At 35.6% G+C, this 23,465-nt stretch overlaps 2 protein-coding genes across 5 annotated transcripts; one reads left to right on the forward strand and one right to left on the reverse strand.

Moving 5' to 3' along the window:
* Positions 1-1,018: 1,018 nt before the first annotated feature.
* On the reverse strand, positions 1,019-8,465 carry LOC147292272 (cysteine protease ATG4-like). 3 transcript variants are annotated; one of them, XM_086237307.1, is made up of 9 exons: positions 8,121-8,465; positions 7,050-7,559; positions 6,879-6,964; positions 6,579-6,629; positions 6,045-6,424; positions 5,613-5,751; positions 1,776-1,831; positions 1,616-1,686; positions 1,019-1,512 (listed from the first exon to the last, which is right to left on the reverse strand). In XM_086237307.1, the coding sequence occupies exons 2-9, from the start codon at positions 7,507-7,509 to the stop codon at positions 1,295-1,297; spliced, it is 1,461 nt and encodes a 486-aa protein (XP_086093433.1). In that variant the 5' UTR covers positions 7,510-7,559; positions 8,121-8,465; the 3' UTR covers positions 1,019-1,294. The 3 variants fall into 3 exon arrangements, with proteins under 3 accessions (XP_086093433.1, XP_086093435.1, XP_086093434.1); XM_086237309.1 differs by having other exon boundaries at positions 7,050-7,288; positions 8,121-8,461; XM_086237308.1 differs by lacking the exon at positions 8,121-8,465 and having other exon boundaries at positions 7,050-7,288; positions 7,398-7,521.
* A 6,571-nt stretch (positions 8,466-15,036) lies between these two features.
* Positions 15,037-21,699, forward strand: LOC147292273 (GroES-like zinc-binding dehydrogenase family protein). 2 transcript variants are annotated; one of them, XM_086236531.1, is made up of 10 exons: positions 15,037-15,273; positions 15,379-15,515; positions 16,563-16,600; positions 17,297-17,619; positions 18,276-18,358; positions 18,463-18,538; positions 18,628-18,689; positions 18,938-19,033; positions 19,164-19,325; positions 21,393-21,699. In XM_086236531.1, exons 1-10 carry the CDS (start codon positions 15,228-15,230, stop codon positions 21,507-21,509), a joined length of 1,140 nt encoding a protein of 379 aa, XP_086092657.1. In that variant the 5' UTR covers positions 15,037-15,227; the 3' UTR covers positions 21,510-21,699. The 2 variants fall into 2 exon arrangements, with proteins under 2 accessions (XP_086092657.1, XP_086092658.1); XM_086236532.1 differs by lacking the exon at positions 15,379-15,515.
* The last annotated feature ends 1,766 nt before the right edge of the window (positions 21,700-23,465 follow it).

The following is a 23,465-nucleotide window of genomic DNA, read 5'->3' on the forward strand; positions in this document are numbered from 1 at the left end:
TAGTGTTTGTTTTTTGGGCCTCACTCAAGCCAGTTGCACTTATTTCGACATGAAAAAGGTATTTTAGCCGTCTTAATTCACCTCTATCTCATTACGGCTAACAAATCCAGCCAAGTGTCAAATTCAGGCCTAAGCATGCCCAATCTCCTGCACTCACTTCGGCCATTCGAAGGTATTCCGACCATTTTCCACTACCTCAATTTCATCTCATTCGACCTGAAGCCATTGCTAGCAGCCAACTTCTACCCAAGTCATCCAAGAACCAACGTTTGCGACCAACCACAAATCACATCTCACTTCAGCCTAGGTGCTAATTTTAGGCTCAAACAATTTGAGTTTTTGATATATATGTTCAAATCCTTTTATGATATCAACCTATCCAATGTGAATCTGCCAACCATCATCTTCCAAAGATCTGGTTTCCACATCTTGTTGCAACAAATATATTTTTTATCTAGGAGAGGGGGATTTAAATTTGAAACATCGTCAAACAAATTAGAAATAGAAAGAAATGTCACTAGAGACATCGTAGTTAGTTGGTAACAACAAACAATTTGATGCTCTTTATACTCTTCTATATTCACACATTCGAATATTGAAAAAGTTAGTTACATTTTCATTTTGTTTTTAGTTACATTTTCATTTTGTTTTTGCTTTCGAGGACGGTCCAAGAGTTTTCGAATAATTTTAGTTGGTTACCCTAGTCCTATTGTAATTAGGAAAACCTACATATATCAAAATTGAGCTTCAAAACACGTTTAAAAAAAATTAAAAAAAAAAAACTAAAATGGTGTCTCACACTCAGCCTCAAGCCCCAACACTCGACCCTAGATATCTTTTATTCTTATTTTAGTACCAAATCTATCTGAATCATTCCATACAACTTTCAATTGATATTCTACTAAGTTTTGAATTGCAAAATCCATCATTTGTCGAGGAGCCATGTCTTTCAACCCCATGTTGCACCAATATTGTCCCGAACTTATCCACCTAAAAGGACAAGTGTGAAGTTCATATCAAAAGGTCTCGTGCAATTTATGGACAATCACTTATCCAACTTGGGTATTTGATCCACAAATCCGAGAGAGCGAACTTGATAATAATTCATGCAATAAGAATCACAATTAATCTGTTTTGTACAAATGTCAAATTCACCAAACCCCAGGAATAATGCACACAATCACGAGACAACTGAACTAAGCGCTGCAGATTTGGGGACCACCCAGACAGCCAAAAGCTAGACCAACGATGTACATGGCTGCCAAACCCCATATTTAAATCCAGAAAATAGTAATCATAGGAGCTGCCAGTCATCTTCATGTGCATTTCCGTCTGCATCGCTCATGGACAGGACAGCAGATGAATCATCGTTTTGAACCCCACCGCTATCACCCAACACATCTTGGCTAAGTGGCTTGGGCAAATTATGTGTCTCAGTCACAGTAAATAGTGGAGCACCGTTTGATTCATTTGCCAGCTTGGAAGATCGATAACAAAAATCATCAAAATCAGCTGCCAGCCATGGAAACGTAAAAATATTAAGTAAATCAACTTAACTAAAACTACTTTAAACTAAAACTAAAACTATGAATTCAGCCAAGAGTGACCAGCAAACCTCTGTCACGGCAATAAAATCCAATTGCCAAAGATGGATCAATTGAATCTAGGGGAATGTGCCGTATAACACTGTACAAATTATCAATTGGTTAAAAAAATAATATATAGAAAACAAAAAATGAGTTACACAGAAGAAAATCAGTCTGAAATAATCTTACTTGCAGTGATAAGATAAAGTATCAGTCTCTAAATCATCCCTTCTTATATTGATTACCTGTCACAATCAACATTAACCAGTCAGCCATGAAATGGAGGAGAACTCACTTAATAATGCAAAACATTATCATTATTATCTTTGGTGACAGTCATGTTTGACCTTTAAGAATATTTTGGTCAGAGTCATGTAAATATCTTTAATGCAAATATATATCACATCGAGACAAGCAATTCTTTAATTTAGTATAAGAGCCTCAACTGGTAAAAGAAAGAAAAAAAAAACAAGAAAAAGAACCAAGAAACCCTAGTTGTCGCAGAATCTTCCCACCCTCTCCACATGTTGCCCCCCATTCAAACCCCTGCCCCCACCCTTCCCCCAACCTTGCGCTCCCTAGGGTGGTGGGCTCAACCTAGGGAGATTAACCTCTTCTTTTTTGCCCCATTTGTAGAGCCAGAAAATCACCATTTGGGGTGATTTTCATGCTGCTACAGATGTGGCAAGGGCTTTTTGATCCCTATTCTCTGTTAGGTATTGTTGGGGTTTTAGGTAGCTAGGCAAAGTTTTCTGGCCCTTGTTGCTTCTGCACTCGCATGGTTCTGTTTGGTGTTGTTTGGCAGGGATTTTGCTGTGTTTTCAGTAATGGTACAGTTGATCGCTACAAGGCCCGCCTTGGTTGCAAAAAGCTTTACTGAGGTTCCATGGAAGGACTTCACCACCACGCTGTCTCATGTTGCTAAGTTGACTTTAGTGTCTCTTGGTATATTTGAAAGCTTCTCATTCTTAGCCTCTTCATCAGCTAGACACCAATTTCTTAATGGAGACTTGACTGAAAGTTTGAGATATGAATACTAGGAAAGTGTCACTTGCATAAGTCTCAATATAGATTCAACAGTCACAATGTACATGGTTTAGCAGATCCTGCAAGGTAGTTATTTCTAAGGGCTTTACTCAATGTCACTACGATTATACCTGTTTTAATCGTTGGAGTGTGCGACCTATCCTCTTGAGCTTTATAGGTGTCAAAAACCATTAGTACACACAAGTTTAAACTCATAGTTTCAATGTGTGACTGGAGAAATATAAATGGGGCCATAGTGTTGCCCCTTCTTATCATATAAACAAGTCAGCCTAATAATATATGACACTTTTATATGTAGCACATTACGTTGTACAATGTCAATTAATCCTCCAATAGAATAGGCTACCAAACATCATTCATGGACTTTGAGATTTGAATTAATTTATTCCTACCACTTTGTACGGATTTGAAGTGACTCAGTAGGCAATCCAAGCTTATGTATGGCATCCTCAACAATAACATTGGTGCCACTACCCTTGTCTATAACCTTGATGCACAATTGATCACTACATCAAACATGTGTTTGGGAAATGTTGCTCCTTTGCCAATCCTCCTCTTCGTGTTCCTTATGTGTAGCGAGAAGAGGACCTATACCAAACAAGGTTGTTGCTCATGGCAAAAGAATACTTTTCATTACCACTTTCATGTTCGAATTCCAACACAACAATCTATTTCTATAATCAGGGGCAAGCTGGGGAAATAAAGACTTATTTATTTGGAAAGCCACCAATCGATTTGGACAATATGCTAAAAATCCCAAAAGCCTATACATGCCCAACATTTCACATCAGTTCTAGTTTTAGAACTAGGTTAACACTAGTTTGCACACTCTAAGAAGTAAAACTCACCAAATGCTTGGTAGGAGAAGCAAAACCACCATTGGATTTGTCAGTTGACTTTCCTTTATTTGCATTTGCAACAGATTTCTCGGTTTCAAATATTGTCTTCTTCTGAACTAATTCTAATGAAACTATCCAACTGTTTGAGAAGCAATCTGTCTCGTCGGAAATTTCTGGAGGAAGCTACAGGTCTGGCCGAGAGCAGTAGGGAGATTGGGCAGTGGAGTAGTTTGGTGTTTTCCTAGTGGGGTACGATTTTGGAAGACAAATAGGACTTGTGCAAGACTTTCCTAGTGTGGGAAGGAGTTCTAAAGGGTTTTCCTTGTGTACAAGGGAATAGAATTAGCTAATAGGTAGATTACCTAATTCTATTAGGATTAGGAATCCATATTGTAATTGGTAAGTCTATACTCTATAAATAGGCTGCTGCAAGTCTCATAGAAAAAAATAATATAGCTAGAGACTTCTAGGGAAGAAACTCAAAGGGGAGACTCGGGTTAGAGACTCAAGGGTGAGTGACTTCAAGGGAAGGGTTTTTCAAGAGGGAAAAACACAAGAGAGCTATTTGTGCAAGAGAGAAGAGAGCAGCTGCGAGTTGGGTAGTCTAGTGTTTAAATAAGTTCTTGTACTCTTATTCTATACATAGTGCAGCTGTGATTCTCTAAGGATCACACGGGGACGTAGGCAAAGTTCGCCGAACCTCGATAACAAATCTTGGTGTTCTTTGTGTTTACTTTTGCTGTCATATTGTGTGTTGTTTGCTATATCTGTTTTAACTCTAGAATACATCAAGGACAAGATCACAGGGGGTGTTAATTCACTACATGTCAATCATAGAGTAAACAAGACTTACTGCTAAACCCAAAAAAACAAAAACATGAGAATTTAATCCTTTGTGGTACATAGCTATCATGACATCTTCATTCCATCGAAATTCTGATTTTGTCACCACGCTAAAGAACTAATTGGGATACTCTTCAATACATAGACAGCCTTGCACCTCCAATGAATAGCAGGTGAACCTTTTTCTTGTAATTAGCTGGTACAAAATGGCATGTCATAGCCAACTTCATATCTTCTCATATCCTAATGACCACATAATGGTATTTTTCCCATAAAACTCTAGTTGTTCCCTCTAGTTTAGCCTTTTCAAGAAAGAGTTTTCGCTTGTCTGCCAAGTGTTGTCACCTAAAAATGCTCTCAAGTCGTGACTGTCGTGCAGCCAATCTAAGGATACATCAGGTTTGATGTCCCCATAGCAATTAGCAACTTCCAATTTCACACCAAGGCTTTCAATAAGACTTAATTTCCATTCAAACCTTATATGCTTTACAAGAGATAGCCATATTTATATAGGCTTCAAACGGAACTCCCAAGCATTCCTAGAAATACTAAAACAATCATTAAATAACAGAGAAATACTAAAAAAAAGTAATTAAATTAAATAATAGGAGTCTCTTAGAAAGCTTAAAAAAACATTTGAGTTTTTCTAAGACCCAATTACATTTACTCTATGACACTTGACATTACCTCTTAAATTGACTCTTTGACTTTTTTTTTTAAGTAACACTTTGACTTATTTATTGACTTATTCACTTACACTACCATTATTGTCTTACTGACTAACTCTTACACTACCATGGGTATTTCTCTTTGGACAAAAAAGGCCTTATTGTTAAATTTGGGCCAACATGCTTAGTCTTGGGCTTTCAAAGGAGATATTTCTTTTCTAACCATGTCGTTGCTACTACATCAGAAACTATAGTGGATATTAGAGAATAAAGGAGTTCTATTAGATATATTAAGGTGTATGATCCACTTGGACATGTACATGGCCTGGAAATGCACTAGAACACAAGTTTGACTTGATTCAAGTAGAGGACATTAGGAGAAGAGGAAGGCTCAATACAATGTGGTTAGAGGTAGTCTGGAGGCACATGAATGTATGTGATAAATTCAAAAATTTTATCAACTAATATTTGTTTCCTATAAGACATTTAATTTATGTGGTCTTTACAAGCGAACTTTTACAACACAGTTCGCTTGTTGAAAGATGCAAGTTTTAAGACAATTAGAATTTTGTTTAGATATGAGAACATATACAGATATCTGAATGAGAAGTATATAAAAAATGCCATACCCGTTGAACTTCATGTGGATCAAGGAAAAATGCTTTTTCATCTTGCACACCAATAATGTATGTTGATGCACCAGGTTTTCCACCCATGATGCCAAGACTTTGGGGAAAGGTGAATGTTGCCCGCAACGATGGAATGTACCTGATAATAAATTAAATAATCCCATCTAAGTAACATAAACATTTGAATAGACTTATAAATTTCACTAATTGTATCATTCCCTATGTCATCTAGACCGCTGAACAGCAAACCAACAAACCAATACTAACTAATGCTAACTCAATTTGCTAAACAATAAACCAAAAACAAAAGTTAACTAATGCTACCTCAATTTGCAACAACAAAGCAAGTGACCTATACTCCCATGTCAGCAAAAACCAAACATAATCATCTATATATCATGATTAAAAAAACCAAAAACAAAAAAGAAACACCTGGGATTGACTTTTTCAAGTCCGAGAACCAAAGGAACCAATAAAAGAATAGGCGTCCAATCAACTCGACCTCTTGAAAACTCCAAACAATGTCTAGAGGCATCTTCAATGCAGACAACTGGGGCTCCACCTCGTTCCCCATCTTCATCTCCAGAAACAATATATACAGCCATTGGAAGTGGCTGCTCATCAAGGTCAGCTGCCTCTCTCTTACATCGAACTAGAGTCTCCCATGAGCGACACATTGCATATGGACCAACCCATGATCCGGCAGCAAGGTCATAAGCCTTTCCAGCATGAAGAAGATTGTGGATGGAGAAAGTTGATGCTTCGGAATCACCGAAATGATGCAAGATCTCTATATATTCTTGATCTAAAGGCTGCATATTTACAAAGGTATGACTAAATGGATGCCAAAATGCAATTCAAGACAATTTACATAGATGAATAAGATTTGCACTTCAAAAAAGTTGAAGACATAATTACATTATAGAAAAAACAATAAAATACCACAACCCACATCATCCACTTTACCTTGTGCAAAGGTCTTCTCCAAGATCTTCCTAATCTATGAAAAAGCAATGCCTGTAAATATACAAACCAGTTATTCACTATCTGACCAGAAAGACGGCATGATTACAATGACAGATATCATGACCGTAAACCTTTAAAAGTATCCTCAGACAGTAAAATGCTCGTAAAACATGTATGATAAATCCACCTCTGTGTGTGTGTGTGTGTGTGTGTGTGTGTGTGTGTGTGTGTGAGAGAGAGAGAGAGAGAGAGAGAGAGAGAGTGAGTGAGAGTGAGAGAGAAGAAAAAAGTGCACCATACCTGAGCTACAAGCATTTGACTACTTCGAAGCATGCAGCCCCAACTTTCATCACTAGTATATTTTGAGTCTCCAATAACCTCAAAACCTAGAAACAAATAAGTAGATACTGGTTTTGATCCAGAAACTCATAAATGATGAAGTAAAAAATTGAAGTTTTTCATGCAACAAACCTTTACGATATGTCATCAAAATTCTTGATGAGAAATCCTGTTCAAATTCTCCTAATCCATTGTTAGTAACTGCATCTCCAGAGGACTCATCTTGTGAGATTTTGTAGCACACACCGAGAAGCCATATGTCACTAGTAGAAGAGACGCCAGTCCTGCTGGATCCAAGTACACGCTCATGAATTCTCCTCATTGAGCCACCAGTCACAACTTTCCTCACAGCTGCTGTCCATCCATTGTTTCTAGAATGAATTTCCTTCTTTTCAGTAATTGATGACTCACTATGTGTTTCAAAGATTGAGAAAGCAGATGCAAAGAAGTTTGACCACAGGGAAGCCTTGGAGTGCTTACTGTCCCTAGATCCTGAATCTGAACAAACAGATGATGGACCTCTATCTGTTGAATCTGTTGAACTTTTAGAAGAATAATTCGAGGAAACAGCCCTCTCACAGAAACCCTTCATCAGCTAGTCATGAAGCAGCATATAATGCTGGAGTTGCTCATAGAAGCAACCTGAGTTTTAAGTATCCATCTCAGTTCAGAAGTAAAACGAACAAGTTCCAAACAGGAACCAAAGGATACCCAAATGAATAAAATCACTAAATATAGAAACATGTTTACGACAAGTTGGACATTGTACTTTCAAAGCAACCAAATCTGTGAATTGTAGAAGAAATGCAGCAAAAGCTTAACTATGTAAAGCCACCTGCATAAACTCATTCAAATTGACCAAATAATGCGCATATCCCAAACGCATGGGATTGGCTCAATGAAAGGCCATCGACTTGAAAAACAAAAAGAATAAAGATCTTTCATCCTCACGATTTGCAATTATCAAATTAAACTATACACGAAGAAACTAGGATAAGATATAAATCATGCAAAGCTGAAACAAATAAAAGATTTAGGAAAACAACAAAAGATGGAATTGTAGAGAAATCTACCCAATCAATACAGTCAGATCCCATAAGATAACCCCAATTTCTCAAACCCTAGCGAAGGCAATCGATAATTCTACGACAGAAAATCTCCGCACCAAAAATTTAAGAAAACTCCAAAAACAAGAAGCCAAACCTGGTGATCGGTGATGACAAAGAAACCGGCTGACCGACAAAAGCCCAGAAACCACGTGCTGCTGCGTATCCAGTTTCTGGGTCTATATTGGTTAACAGAATCACAAGCACCAAGAGTCCAAGACAACTTAGGACTGGCAGTTTATACAACACGCACACCAAACAGTACAACAAATTTACAAATTTACAAATGATGATATTGGCGTAAAATTGTATTGTAGATTTGTAGGCACAAATTTCAATTCATTAAATACAATTTAATAAAGTCTTGTTCATCCAGTCCGACGCAGTCACGTAAAATAAACAAGCCCTGGCTGGGCTCATCATTCGGCTGGTTCGGCCGGACATTATTCGGCTCTGAGCCTCTGATTACCCTTGAGCCGGGCCTAATTAAGTTTGGAACTAATATCGAGCTTATTATGGGCCACAAATCTACAGGCCTACATCCACTTACACGGACGGGCCATGTGGGCCTGAGAAAGCTAAAATGACCCCACCTAATAAAAAATTAAAGAGCAAATTATAATTTAGTACCTTAACTTTACATGTTGTTTCAACTTAGTACCCCAACTTTGAAAACTTGCAAAAAAGTACCTCAATTTTCATTTTGTGTCAAAATAATACCTCCGTTAGTTTTTCTGTTAAATAAACCGTTAAATGCTGATGTGGCAGGGGTATTTTCGTCTTTTTACTCACATTTAAAAAATAATAATATTTTAAAAAACTTTTTAATAAAAAAAATTCTTAAAATAATTTCTTAAAATAATTAAAATAAAAAAAATTTCTTAAACACTGTTATTCCCCCTCCCCCTTCCCGAGCCATGCCCCCACGCAGCACCCCCAGCCCCATTCCCAGCCCTCATCCCCTCCACCCTACCCAGCCTCAACCACCCAATCCCAATCCTAGCCCCCCAGCCCCGTCGTCCCCCTCTACCTGCCCGACCCACCCTCCCCCTCATCCCCAGTTCCCGTCGCACCCTCTCCAAGCCCCGTCGCACCCTCCTCCCTCCAACCTCCGTTGAACCCACATCCTCCCAAACCCAGTCGCACCCCTTCCCTTCCTTTCCAGCCCTCGTCGCCCCCACCCACCCTCCTCCCTAGCCCCACCCCCTCTCACCCAGCCCAACCCAGCCAACCCTCACCCAACCTTTCCCCGTTACCCAACCCTCCCCCCCAACCAGTCGCACCCACCTCCTAGCAACGCCCTAACCCCGATCGCACCCTCATGCCTCCAGAGCCACCCCCTGCTTGTCTCCCACCAACCCGACCCAGCCCCTCCCTGACCCACCCCCCTTCACCCCCTATTACCCAAACCCCAACCCAGCCCCCTCAACCCCCCCCCCAGCCCCATCTCCCCCAAATTTTTTTATTTTTAAAAGTTGAAATTTTTTTAAGAATTTTTTTTATTAAAATTTTTTAAAAAATATTATTATTTTTTAAATGTAGGTAAAAAAACGAAAATACCCCTGCCACATCAGCATTTAACGGTTTATTTAACAGAAAAACTAACGGATGTACTATTTTGACACAAAATGAAAGTTGAGGTACTTTTTTGCAAGTTTTCAAAGTTGGGGTACTAAGTTGAAATAACATGTAAAGTTGAGGTACTAAATTGTAATTTGCTCACAATTAAACCTCTCTTGTGCAATTATAAATGGGGCGGATCAATGACACTATTTAACTAATTTTTTGCATCCCTTAATGGAAATTTAAAAAATAAACTGTTCGAATTGTTAAAATCCTATATGAAATGGGCCCCATTGAAAATTTGTGTAAAAAATATAATGTTATAGAACCTTCTCCATTATAATTGTACAGAAATTAGGATATTTTTTTAGGAGAATGATATCCACCTTCTCCACTGACCTTTTCATTTAGTATTCTCATTCTGCAGTGTAAATTCATGATCAGAATCGTTCATTTTTTAGATCTAACTATGAAGATCATCTCTCCAAAAAATCAACCAAATCAGAAATCGTTTGGTTATGTAACTGTGATCAAATAAACATACGTTTTTTTGTAAAAATTTGATTCACCATTAGAGAGAGAGAGAGAGAGTTTTAGATTTCAAAGAGTCTCAGATCTAGAGACAAGCAAAACCAATTTTTTGTTTGGCTGCCAATAAAGCCATAAACAACTTACCAATTGCCACTCATGGATATTCGAATGCTTTGTTTTGGTTTAGGATAAATGAGAATTTTTCATCACCTTGTTAATATGTGTACTTAGTTGAGAGGATAACAGGACTCAAGAATTTACTTACTATTTCATACCAAACAAATATTTAAATTAGAGAAATTTGCACAAATACCACCTGTACGTCAAGGTGTATGTGCAATCACCACCTAGAATTTTTTTTTTGTTGATTTACCACCCAAATTTTTTTCTCAATACCAATCCACCACCCCCATCCACTTACATCCATTTTCCCTTATCTCATAAGGGTATTATTGTCAATTCTTATGATAAAACATTTTTAAAAAGAGAATTGTTATTTGCACACCCTCTTTCCTCTTGCTACGATGCCTTAAAGTTCAGATGATATTTGTGCAAATTTCTCTTTAAATTATAAAAAATATTCCTCAAAATTCATATTTTCAAAATAAATCATAGCTTTTAAAAATATTTTTTTCACTATTTTCCTTATTCTTTAATTAAAAAAATAATACCCCATAGATGTTTCAATTACCCTTTGCCTTATCTCTCCTTCATATCCCCTTTCTACCATCTCTTTCCCCTCCCTCTCTCTACGGTTGCCCCCCTCACTAGAGTGGCTACTCATCAATTCGAATTAAGTTTGCTTATATGTGGAGCAAACAAAGAAGGAAATATTAGAAGACATGTTTATCGCCACATTATAACTGTATGTGCAAATAAAAAGAAAGCCAAAGTGCACTTTTGGTTCTTGTACTTTAACAAAAATTTCACTTTAGTCATGTTCTTTCAATTTTGAAACTTTCAGTTTCGTATTTTCATTATGTTTACAATTGGGTCCAAATCGTTAATGAAGTTTAAATTATTGATAGAAATATGACGTAGTAGAGATATTTTAGACATTTTAAATAACCTATGATGAGTAGAACTCATTTAATCGGGTGACGTTGCTAAATTATATTTGGACAAATATTTTTTTTCTTAATTATTTAAGTTTTTATCTTTTTTTAATTATATTTTATTTAACTCTTTAAATTGTTTTTTTTAGACCATAATAATTATGAAATGTCTAAAACATTTATTCATATGTGTTGGGCCAAAACTTTGGCCTAAAAAGGAAAAACAAAAATCAAACAAAGAAAGCAAGAGGAGAAGCGAGCCACGATCAATTTCTCAATGGTGGAGGATGACATACCCACAACTAGATTCAATCAGCTATTCAAAATATTCGGCTCCTCCAATTTGGGATTGAGGTAAAGACGGAGGGTTCTTAGGCATAATCAATTCCTAGAGACCATCTCACAGGATTTGAAAGTTTTGATTGATCTGAGGATTCATCTAGTTTTGATCCATTGCAAGCGTGGAAAGCATCTTATAAGTTGTCTTGTCGTTTGTTTCTGTGTTTGAGTTGTAGCAGCGATTTGCTGGCGTCAAGTCTAGGACCAGTGGAGGGTTGGAGCGCCGGTGCTGATGGAGAGAGGGAGGAAAATTGACGATGGAGAGAGAGAGAGACAAAAAATCTGAAATCAGAGTGTGGGAAGCGTGGGGAGAGACAAAAAAAAAGGGAGAGAAAAAGATAGAAGAAGACAGACCGATGGCAGAGAGTCAGGTGGCGCCGCCATTGAGGGAGGGGCCGCCGGTGCCGGAATCAGGTCGGGGTGGGTAGTGAAGCTGCAATCGAGAGAGTGGGGGAGTTTGGGTGTTTGGCTACTGTTTTTAAAGTTTATTTGAAGAGTAGAATCTTAAAAAGACCCTTTATTTTATGGCTTATTTGCTTAATTATCCTCTAAAATTATTATTTTGTCTCACTTTATTTTTTTTAAATTTATTATCTCAATTTCTTTTTGTAAGTTTTTTTTGTATTTTACATTACCCTAAAATCGTCAAGTCTGTTGTTCATTTCACCGTTTGAATTGTTAGCGTGACAAACTATATGGTATGAGATAAATTGACGGTGAAATTGACGAATTTGATAGTTTCAGATTATGTAAGACACGAGAGAAACTTACATGAAATAATTGAGACAATAAACTATAGAAGTAAAGTATTGACAAAAAAAAACTGTAGAGGTAAAGTGAAATGAAATTATAATTATAATTTTAAGGGATAAATATGTAAAAAAACCTTATTTTATTTTAAATTTTATTTAAGAATAAAGTAGTAATGATATACAAGACCAAGTAGTTAAATTTCGTTTTTTAGGGGTATGAAAATTTTAGCACTAGTTGATCAATTTTTCGATCATATTTCGCCGAAATTCGATAATTTCGCGAAATTTCGCTCAACCCAGCCATTTATGTCGATTTGTCTTCTCCTTGTTAGATCTGTCTTCTCATTGCTGGCGGCCATAGCCATTTCTGTCGATCTGTCTTCTCCTCGCTGGTGGTCATCTATGTCGATCTGACTTCTTGCTGGCTGTTACAAACCCAGCCAAGGAAGGAGGATAGAGAAGGGAGAGAAGAGAGAAAAGAGAGAGAAGAGAGAGAAGAGGGAAAAGATTGGGGAGGGAGATAGAGAGTGGCGCAGAACCTGCAGGAGAGAGAGGAGAGATAAGAGAAAATATATCTCATATGTGATATGTCTATGCAACACAGTGGCTGGGAGAAATAGTCACGGGAAGAAGAGGAAGAAAAGAAAAGAAGAAGGAAAGAAAAGAAAAAGAAAAGAAAAAGGAAAGAAAGAAAAGAAAAGGAAAAAAAAGAAAAGAAAAAAAAAGGATTTAGAATTAATTGGAGTTTGGAGTCTTTAAACAATTGGAAAGAAAAAAAAAAGTTTGAGGTTTCGTTTGGCTCTTTTAGGATTTTGTTTAATTATTTTTAAAACCTAAACCATAATACATTTTTATATATAAAATAATTAAAAATACTCTAAAGAACCAAAATCATAATATCTTATACCATATTTGAAATTTGAAAAAATATAGAGTATATAAGGGTTTAGTATATAGATTATAGAAATATAGAGTACAAAGAGTATCATGGTATATAAAGTATATAAGGTTTAGTATTAGGTTTAAAGTGTATAGATTATAAAGTATAAAGAATGTACAAATTTTATTTATTTATTATACTAATTTTATTTAACAGTATTTGCCTCCAGCGCGCATTATATTCATTTTATATTACATGAAAGTTACTATATAATTTGGTTTTTTCAATATTTTTTATCAATGTAAGAGATAATATGTTAAATAAACATATAGTAAAGTTTCATTTAAAATTTTCGTATTTTGATAGCAATTTTTGTCATTTTTATCTAATTTTTATCGAAATTTAAAAATTTTTAAAATTTTCATTGAAATTTTCATCAAAATTTTTATCAAAATTTTTTCGAAATTCGAAATTTTATTTCTCGTACAAGACAGCCTACGCAACGGTTAGGTAAGGGCCGTGAGGTCCGTGAGTAGGGGTGTGATTTGGATTGGAAAATCCGAATCCGACCGATTCCTATCCGAAAATTTCCATTTTTATTCCGAATCCGAAAATGCCGAATCCGAAAATGCCGAAATCCGAAAATTCCGAAAAAAATTGGATTGGAATTGGAATGTTTATGTAAATTCCGATTCCGATCCGAATTCCGATCCAAAAAATTCCGAAATGTTCCGAAGGCATTCCGATCCGATATTTCCTAAATTATGCCAATTTATTCCATATTATATATTTTATTATTTATTTAGTATGATACATATAACATATATTTTTAAAAAGATGACTAATACTATATATTAATATAAACATATGTACATTATAAATATATGTGTATCATAATAACATAAATGGTAAGTTGGTAACACAAACACCCACATTTTTCCGTACATGTAATTACTATTTTTTTTTATTAGGGAGGGGAATTGAAAATATGAGGCAATTCTACAGTTGTTCCAACTGGAATATCCCACCAATTGTAATTACTAATTACTAAATATTTAAGCTTATTATATTCAAAATTTCAAACATGATATATATATTATTTGAGTAACATGTATTTATATACACATATATATGAGTAACATGATATATATATGTGTGTGTGTGAGAGTAACATGTATCTATTAGTGACATTTATTCTAACAATGTTGGATGAGCTCTAAAGATTAATCCCCCACCTCTAAGATATGTGCTATTAAGCCTATTATACATTCATAGTGACATTTATTTCTCTTATATATTATGTATGTTATAATATATAATATATACCATTAAACATACACAATATATATATCATACATAATTTATTTCTCTTATAACATACATAATCTAGCAATGAAAACCTTGCTAGATTGCATCTTTTTTTTTCCCTTCTTTTCTAGATTTTTTTTTTATGGTAATGGTATGGGATGGTATGGTTCTAAATGTTATTTAAATTAATATTTTGAATTTTCTTTTTAAATTGGACATATATTTTAATTACATTTTAATATAAATATTAAAATGCATCATAATCTATTGTCTTTTAATTTTGTTTGTTTGTTAATTTCATCATTATTCTAAAAAAAAATCCGAACATGTTCTAAAAAATATTATGAAAATGTGAAAATTCCGATTTTTTATTCGAAAATTTCAAATGTTTATCCGAAAGTTCCGAAAATGTTATATTCCGAAAAATTCCGAAAATTCCGAAAATTCCAAAAATTCCGAATCGGAATGAGATGTTGAAATTCCGATTTTTTGGAATGGAAATTGGAACATAAATTCCATTCCAAAATTTTTTGGATTGGAATTAGAACACCTTATTTCCGATCCGATCCGGCCGAAACACACCCCTATCCGTGAGAGATCCTTTACACCAAGTTTACCAACCAACCCCGCCTTGTGCCATCATACAGGTGTTGGTGGGTATTTGACCTGTAAAGAGTCCAAGACAATTTACTCGCTCCAACCTCGTCTCCCTCTTTCTCTTGGTTCTCTTTGTTCAGTGTCTTCTCCGCTATTGAGGAAGGAAAAACCTTGAGCAAATGTCATTGCCTTCCATGAAACAACCCAATGTCATCACCTGCAAAGGTATGCTATTTCTACAATGCAATCTTGAGAGTATATAGAATTTGCTTCTTGTAGTTTTATGGTAATTTTTTGTCTGTTTTGTGAATTTTGTCAAAAATCTAAAAGCTGCGGTGGCATGGGGAGCTGGAAAGCCTTTAGAGATAGAGGTAGTGAATGTTAGTCCACCTCAGCCAATGGAGATAAGGATCAAAATTGCCTGCACCTCTCTCTGTCGCAGTGACCTCACTGCCTGGGAATCTCAGGTCTTCTTCGTTTTTTTTTTTTTTTTTTTTTTTTGAAGAAAGAAACAATTAGGTGCCTTTCGTATTCCACTCAAAAACTGTTTTCAAAATTTAACATAGTTGAAAACAAAAAACAGATTTAAAAAAGATACCAATCGGTGATATTTTTCGACCAAAAAAGAAAATATACCAATCGGGGCCTTACTTTTTCTTCATGTATTTGTTTTATACATAAGGTGTAGTTTTATTGAGCGTCTACATTGGCTAATATTTGCTCTTTTCCTTCTTCTTGTTTTCCTCGGAAGGAAATTCATTGAAATATTACTTAAATCTATTATGGTGGCAAACATGTTTTAAATTTTCCAGATCTATTTTCTTGTAAGATAATTCTAGAAGATTAGTCATTAAGGCAATTGAGAAGTAAACCTAATGTGTATGACCTGATCCCTGCCCATTGCACATTGTTTTTGGTAATACTATTTGCACATCAAAACGCCAAAACCGAAATAGAAAATTAGAATTATGAATTCAAAATTAGATAAATTGAACTGATGTTGTATCTTTGGACTGATTGAATTGATATTTTAATTACTATTTTTATACATTTAAACTTATAAATTTGTTTTCTTGATAGGAATTTATAAATTAATCTGTTATTTGGAATAGCTAAGTAGCTGAACTGAAGGTCCAAGTGAAGCAAGCACATTTTCAGAAAACATGCATGAATTAATATTGTTTATACTTTTTGATAATCAGAACTATCTGGAGCTAAGTATCAACTGGTTATTCATCATGCAGCAGATAACTAATTATGTATATTCCTTGACGGTTACTAAACATGGTTCTCGTTAAATCATCTTCTAACTGCTCCCTCTCTCTCTCTCTCTCTCTCTCTTTCTCTCTTTCTCTCTTTCTCTCTTTCTCTGGAATAACTTAAGATTAGACCCAGAGTAGTGGTTGTGTTGTTTTTTGGGCTTTGCCTCCATTGTACCAAAAGAAAGTAATAACTTATAATATATTTCATCTGCTGGTATTTCATCTACTCCATTTCCCCCTGTTATATTGCAGGCTATCTTTCCTCGGATATTTGGCCATGAAGCAACAGGGTAAGTTATCTCCCTACTTTTTCATGTACTTGAATATTTATGCCTACTATCCTATGGAAGATTTAGAAACTATAGCATAAAATCAGAAGAGGTTTCCAACTCTCAAGCCACTATAAATTCTTTAACCAATTTCAATCACGACCATTTTAAATGATAGATTCATCTGTATGACTTGTTTGTAACACATACATTGGCCCTTCCAGTGTATGTTGAGGTTTGGGTTAGAGGCTGAGAATTGAAGATATAGAGACAATGGACAGTTAAGAATCTTAAGATTGATTCAAGGTGGAGTTAGAGAGGAGTTTGTTAAGAATTGTGATTGATCCAAGGTGGAGTTTGGTAGGAATTGTGTAGATCAAATACAATTGTCCCACACCGAATAAGTGATTGTCCAACATTGGGCGTATTAAGTTGCATGTTATACTAAAGTGTTGATCATGAGATATATACACTATAGCACCAAAAACTGTTTTCCTAGGCATAAATGAATTAGGTTTGAAATAAAGAAAATTTTCACTTGTGAAAGAAAAACAACAAGAGGTAGAGATAATATCAGTAAGCTTTGCATAGTATGTAGAGGAAAGATCAGCTACTCAACAGTATTGTGATATTATTGCTATAATTATTTATATGATATTGATTTTCCAATAGCAATGTTGCAAGATCAACTACTCTTACCGAAAAAAAATGTTGCAGGATTGTTGAGAGTGTTGGGCAGGGAGTGACTGAATTTACTGAAGGGGACCATGTGCTTACTGTGTTCACTGGAGAATGCATGACATGCAGGCAATGCACATCAGGTAAAAGCAACATATGTGAAGTACTGGGGCTGGAAAGGAGAGGTGTAATGCATAGTGATCAAGGGACACGCTTCTCCATAAATGGGATGCCCATTTATCATTATTGTGCAGTTTCAAGTTTCAGTGAATATACTGTGGTGCACTCGGGGTGTGCTGTCAAAATCAGCTCAATTGTGCCTCTAGAGAAAGTTTGCCTTCTTAGTTGTGGAGTAGCTGCAGGTAGAGTTTCAAATCATCATGTTGCCATCAAATCACATGATAATTGATACCATGACCTTTTGCCCTTCAGTGTTCACACACACACACACACACACGTACTATGGCACAAACATGCTATAAAGGTGGAGGTAGGAATTCCTGGTATCAAGTAGAAGTTCCTTTGCAATGACCGAACTAATAAGCTGACAACAATAGCTCACATACTAGAATGTGAATGAGAATGAAGTAGCAATTTCAAGTGAGAGGATATATGAAGATTAAAAAATAAGTTGAAGCACAGATAAATCATTGATGTTTGTAATACTGTTCCTGGCCTGCACATAGACATACACTTGTATCATGTATGCATGAGGCCATGTGTGTACATTTCTGTGTTCATGTTAGTGTAATAGAGGAATGAATTGTCGTTTCATGATGAGTTTCTTCACATTTAAAATGAAAAGATGAATATAAAAAGGCTTCCTCTGTTTTGGAGGTGGTGGGGGCTGGGGAGGAGGAGAAGAAAGGGGGTGTGTAACCCTAGACCCTCACATGTCCCCGCACATAATCACATGAATATATATATTTATGTATGTCTATGTAGGCTGTATGTGTAATGTTAATGGGAATTCTTGGTCAAGGAAATGTATCCCTAACATATGTGGATATACTTTTAGGCTTGGGTGCAGCTTGGAATGTTGCTGATGTATCTAATGGATCAAGTGTGGTGATATTTGGTCTTGGAACCGTAGGCCTTTCTGTAAGTGCAAGGAGTTGACAAAAACTTTACCACTATATTTCGCAAAGAGGACAGCAGTTGGTTTCCATAGCATGATTTAAACAATAATGATTTCTGATTGATAGGTTGCACAGGGTGCTAAGCTTAGGGGAGCTTCTCAAATAATTGGTGTTGACACTAATCCTGAAAAGGGTGAAAAAGGTATGTAGATTTTTTTTCTTCTATCTGGAGTTCTATGGTACAAGTCACCATGTTTCTCTTGGTAAATAATGATGCACTTATTGGCGCAGCAAAAGCTTTTGGAATTACAGAATTTATCAACCCAAATGACAGTAAAGAACCTATTCAAAAGGTAATTGTTTAACTGCAGAGAAACCCCCCGCCCCTCCCCCAAATGAAAATTTATTATCAAAGAAACAAAAAGAATTTAATAGCCAGCATGACCAATGAGGGAACTTGATGATGGATTGGTTGAGGTGATAGGAATTCTCATCTTATTGGATATAGTGAATTATATAATGCAACAGATATAAGGAATGATGATAGAAGAACTTGAATTTCATTTGGTTTGAAAATTACATTAAGATAACTCTCTTTCAGGTTATTAAGCATCTGACAGGTGGAGGGGCAGATTACTCATTTGAATGTATAGGTGACACTGCAATGGTAAATACTGCAATGCAGTCATGTTGCGATGTAAGTTGTTCCCTATGTCGGTGCATTTTTATTTTTATTTTCTAAGCATATCTCAAGTTTAATTGTACGTATGTAATGAGCTTTTATTCATTTAACTATGCTTCATTCTTTATCTGGCGTTTGTTCGAAGGGGTGGGGTTTGACTGTTACACTTGGTGTGCCAAAAGTGAAGCCAGAAATAACTGCTCATTATGGAACCTTTCTTAGTGGAAGAACATTGAAAGGATCTCTACTTGGAGGATGGAAACCTAAAACTAATCTCCCTTCATTAGTAGACATGTACATGAAAAAGGTAATACTGACCACTAAAACCTCATTAAAACTTGGGTTTTTTGTCTGTACTGTACACATGTTGGCTGAAGTGTCCTTTCCCCTCCCTTTGTTGTAGGATTTAGCGTGTCCTCGTGTAGCTAGAATAGAGCTCCAGTTAAGACCTTTTATTTAAAAGCTTTAGCATGTCTTAATTTGATCAATGTATAATGTCCAAACATATCAAATCACCCAACATTCCATGTGCTGATTCGATTTCGAGGTGAAACTTATGATTATCTAGAACAAGTTTCCTCCTAATCCTTCTCTCCTCTGTTATTTCATCTGTGTTAAAGTATTTCTTTCTCCGACGCTAAAAATGTGTTTACAAAGAATGCATGCCAATTTACAGTAGCATGTTTTATTTCTTTATCCAAAAATCATATTCATTGTTGATTTTTGTTTTAAATAGATAACACGTTCCTACCTCATCTACTGTAAATTGTAATTGGGTCTCAACTCAAAAGCCACATTTTTGGTATCTCAGCTCTAATATAGGTGGGGTCATATATACAAGTAGATCATCTCTATTAGTGATGCGATAGGCATGTGGTATAAAAAATGTGGTACATCTAACATTACTCAAAGTAGATGGTATTTTAGCAATAGTTAAGTGTCCTAATCGAACTTTAATGTTCAACCAATCCAAATACTTACGTTGTAAAGAAAAATAACATTACATCAGAAGTTAGATTTTCAATTATTTCTTTGGACAAGCGAACTTTCATACGAAGTATGTAAGATAGTAACATTGACATTTCTAAAGTTAATAAGCACAAGTGCCACTTCTTCTTTTATACATAATGAAATGTGTGCACAACTTGAATATCGTAAAAAGTGATTATGCTATATGATTTAAAAAAAAAAAAAAAGGTGTATTATGCTATTTGTACCTGGTGAACCGAGTCGTTCTTGCAGTCAAAAGAAGCATGGTTTAATAACTGCCTATATATATGTCAGCTAGCTAACATACTTTTAATAATGATAACCAAAAACATTTCCTTTTATATAAATGGAAAAGGTTCAGTACTTTCGTGTGCAGCAACATTATATACTAAATCTCTTCCCCTTATTTCTTGTCCTTTTTATCAAATGACCCATCATGATTATTCAGGTTAAGAAAATGTGTTTGCTTCTAGCATTGTTTGTTGGAAAATTTAATATTCAATTATTAATTTTCTTATTATTGAAAAAATATAAATACAAAAAAAAATGTAGGATTGTTAGTCATATATCAGCTTTTTTGAATAGCTACAAGTTATTTTGTATAGACACCTACTTGAAAAGGTGCATATGGGTTGCACTAATTGTGAATTGGTGTGTCTTAAAACAAAGGAATACTACTGTTTTCTTTTCTTAACAAGCACAACCCTTCCAAAAAGACACTTCATCTTCTATAAATACTCCGCCCATTTGTCATTTGAAGTAAAGTTAAAAGTGATTTGTGTCTTATTCAAAGTCACTCATTGAGAAAGTTCAAAGATAATATGTGTTCACCGTTTCTTGTGGGAGGTGCTACTTCCGCAAGAAGAAAGATCGTTGTATCATGGGAAATGTTTGCTATTCAAACTTTGAGGCACCAGTGATGGGCAAGTCTTAAGGAGATAGTATCAAATACTAGCCTCATCTATTGTTAAGGATTTTCTAAACTTTATTTCATGTTTTTTTAGAATTTATGTTATCAGTATGCATTATATTTATGTATTTAATAGCAATAAATTATTTATGAGTTTTCTATAAATATAGCAATTAGACCCTATATTTCCAACATTGTTGAATGTTTGCAAGATCTAAGTTATGTAGGAAAAAAGTGCTAGCTGCTAGCTTTATTTTTATAACTAAGGGTTCAACTTATGACAAATTAATCATTACTTAACTTCATGCTAAGGAGGAAAAAGGAGAAGTCGACATAGCACACAGGGAGAAAGGCATAGTAAATGCTTTTCTTGTGCTCTAAAACAACAAACATCCTTTGAGCAAGTCATATCTGTTTATGGTACTATCAATTGAAAAATGCATGTTTTGTTAATTCCACAAATTTTACCTGCAGGAAATCCAAGTTGATGAGTACATAACGCATAACCTTCCATTTGAAGATGTCAACAAAGCTTTTAATCTCATGAGAGAAGGGAAGTGTTTGCGTTGTGTTATTCACATGGAAAAGTAGTTTCTCTTGTTTTTCCTTATTTGATAGAAGAGCAGAAGGTACCTTACTGCATATGAGAGTTGATTATGCATTGTTGTGATAATGGAGGATTATTTTTGAGGTATGTCTATTCCATTTGAGGCTCAAGTCCTGTACCCCTACGGCTGGTCTCAGTTGTTTAAACTTCATCGAAAATTGTTCCTTACTGCAATATTAGTAAGTTTGAGCTAGGTAGCCACCTTATGCAATAATATATGTGCTACAATCAGAGAGAATAGAGATTCAAAATCTCTTTACGAATGACTTTCTCTTGAATGTAGTGGTAATCCACTTCAACATGACAAGTGGAGGTGTGAAATATTGGATTAGAAGCGAGGGCAATCGCACGGCAATCGCACTGATGTTGTCGCACCAAATAATAGGACTATAGGAGAAGAAAGAGGAAGCCCAAGATAATGAAACGAATGAATCCATGAGAGATTGGCGGCTGTATAGGCTAATTGCCTATACTCGACCTCAGTGCTTGAACAAGAGACACCACGTTGCTTTTGGAGCTTCAGGCCATAAGATTGGACCCTAAAAAAATACAAGACCTACCGGTGGAAATCCGCTCATCAGGATTACTAGCATAATCAGCATCACAAAAGGTAGTAATCTTCAAAGGCCCAAGATAATAAAACAAGCCATGATGTGGAGTAACTTTTAAGTATTGAAGAATGCGTTTAAGAATGCGTTTAACTGCAGTCCAATGGGTTGTAGTTTGAGTGCATGAAGAAATTGAGACACATGATTCACAGCATATGAAATATCAAGACGAGTAATGGTAAGATACTGGAGGGCTCCAACAATGCTTCAAGATTGAGTCTAATCGAATAACGGATCTCCATCAAATAAACTTAGATAGCAAAGGCCAAAGGCTAATTAACTACCCAAAATACGACCCAAGAAAGAAAAAGGAAAAGAAAATTAACTGTCAAAAATCAAAATTAAGTTTAAGTCAACTAATAAGTGAACACACGGCACCACGGCACCAGGCAGCAAGACAGCTACACAGCTCCAGCAGCAAAGGAACTTTACATTGCATAAAGCCAGAATGAGTAATTTACCAAGATGGTCCACTTATTACTCGCTAAGTCTCGTTTTGGTTTATTAATTTTTTTAAGTTTCATATTGGTTCACGAATTGTCTAATGTGTTTTATTTTGGTCAAAATTGGACAATTTTGCCTCTCAATTTGTACCAATGAGTTAACTTTGAGGGACAAAAATGTCTATTTTGGACAAAAATGAAACACATTAGACAATTCGTGGACTAATATGGAACTTAAAAAAATTTATGGACCAAAACGAGACTTAACGAATAATAAGTGTACTCTCTTGCAGAAATAAGAAAGAGCATACAAACTGTGTCAGAAACAAAAGCTGTATAGAAATTCTTAGAATAATGCTATACTTACCACATTCTTATACCACATTTGTATACCATATGACGTGTCATTACTTTATTGGACAAAATTTTTCTTTTCTTTTTTGGGTTTTTATTTTTATTTTTTAGTATCCAATGTATGAATGCCATGTAAGTTGCCACATAAGGTAGTATGAAATTATGGTATAAAAATGTGGTATATGTAGCACTACTCAAATTCTTATTCAAAGTTTCAAATTGTGTATACTCTATGATGACTTCAAATGGTGCAGAAAAACAAGGAATAAACAACCGTGAGGAAAACAAAGTACAAACCAGTAAGAGGGAAATCGCAGAGCATCTTTGAAAGTCCGAGAGAAATCGCAGAAGTTAGAGGAAACTGGAGACATAGAGTGGTGGAGAGAGACCGGCTACTTTCTGGATTGAGCGGCTATGTCATTTAGGGTGAAGGAGACAGGCCGAGACTGAGAGTGAGGGTCTACTCAAAATTGGGTTTTGCTAGTGTTACCCTAAAAAATTACTGCAGAGACTGCCGAGATTCTTGACAAGCACA

Source organism: Dryas octopetala, chromosome 3 (assembly GCF_963921425.1).
Source record: "Dryas octopetala chromosome 3, drDryOcto1.1, whole genome shotgun sequence".
NCBI lineage: Eukaryota > Viridiplantae > Streptophyta > Magnoliopsida > Rosales > Rosaceae > Dryas > Dryas octopetala.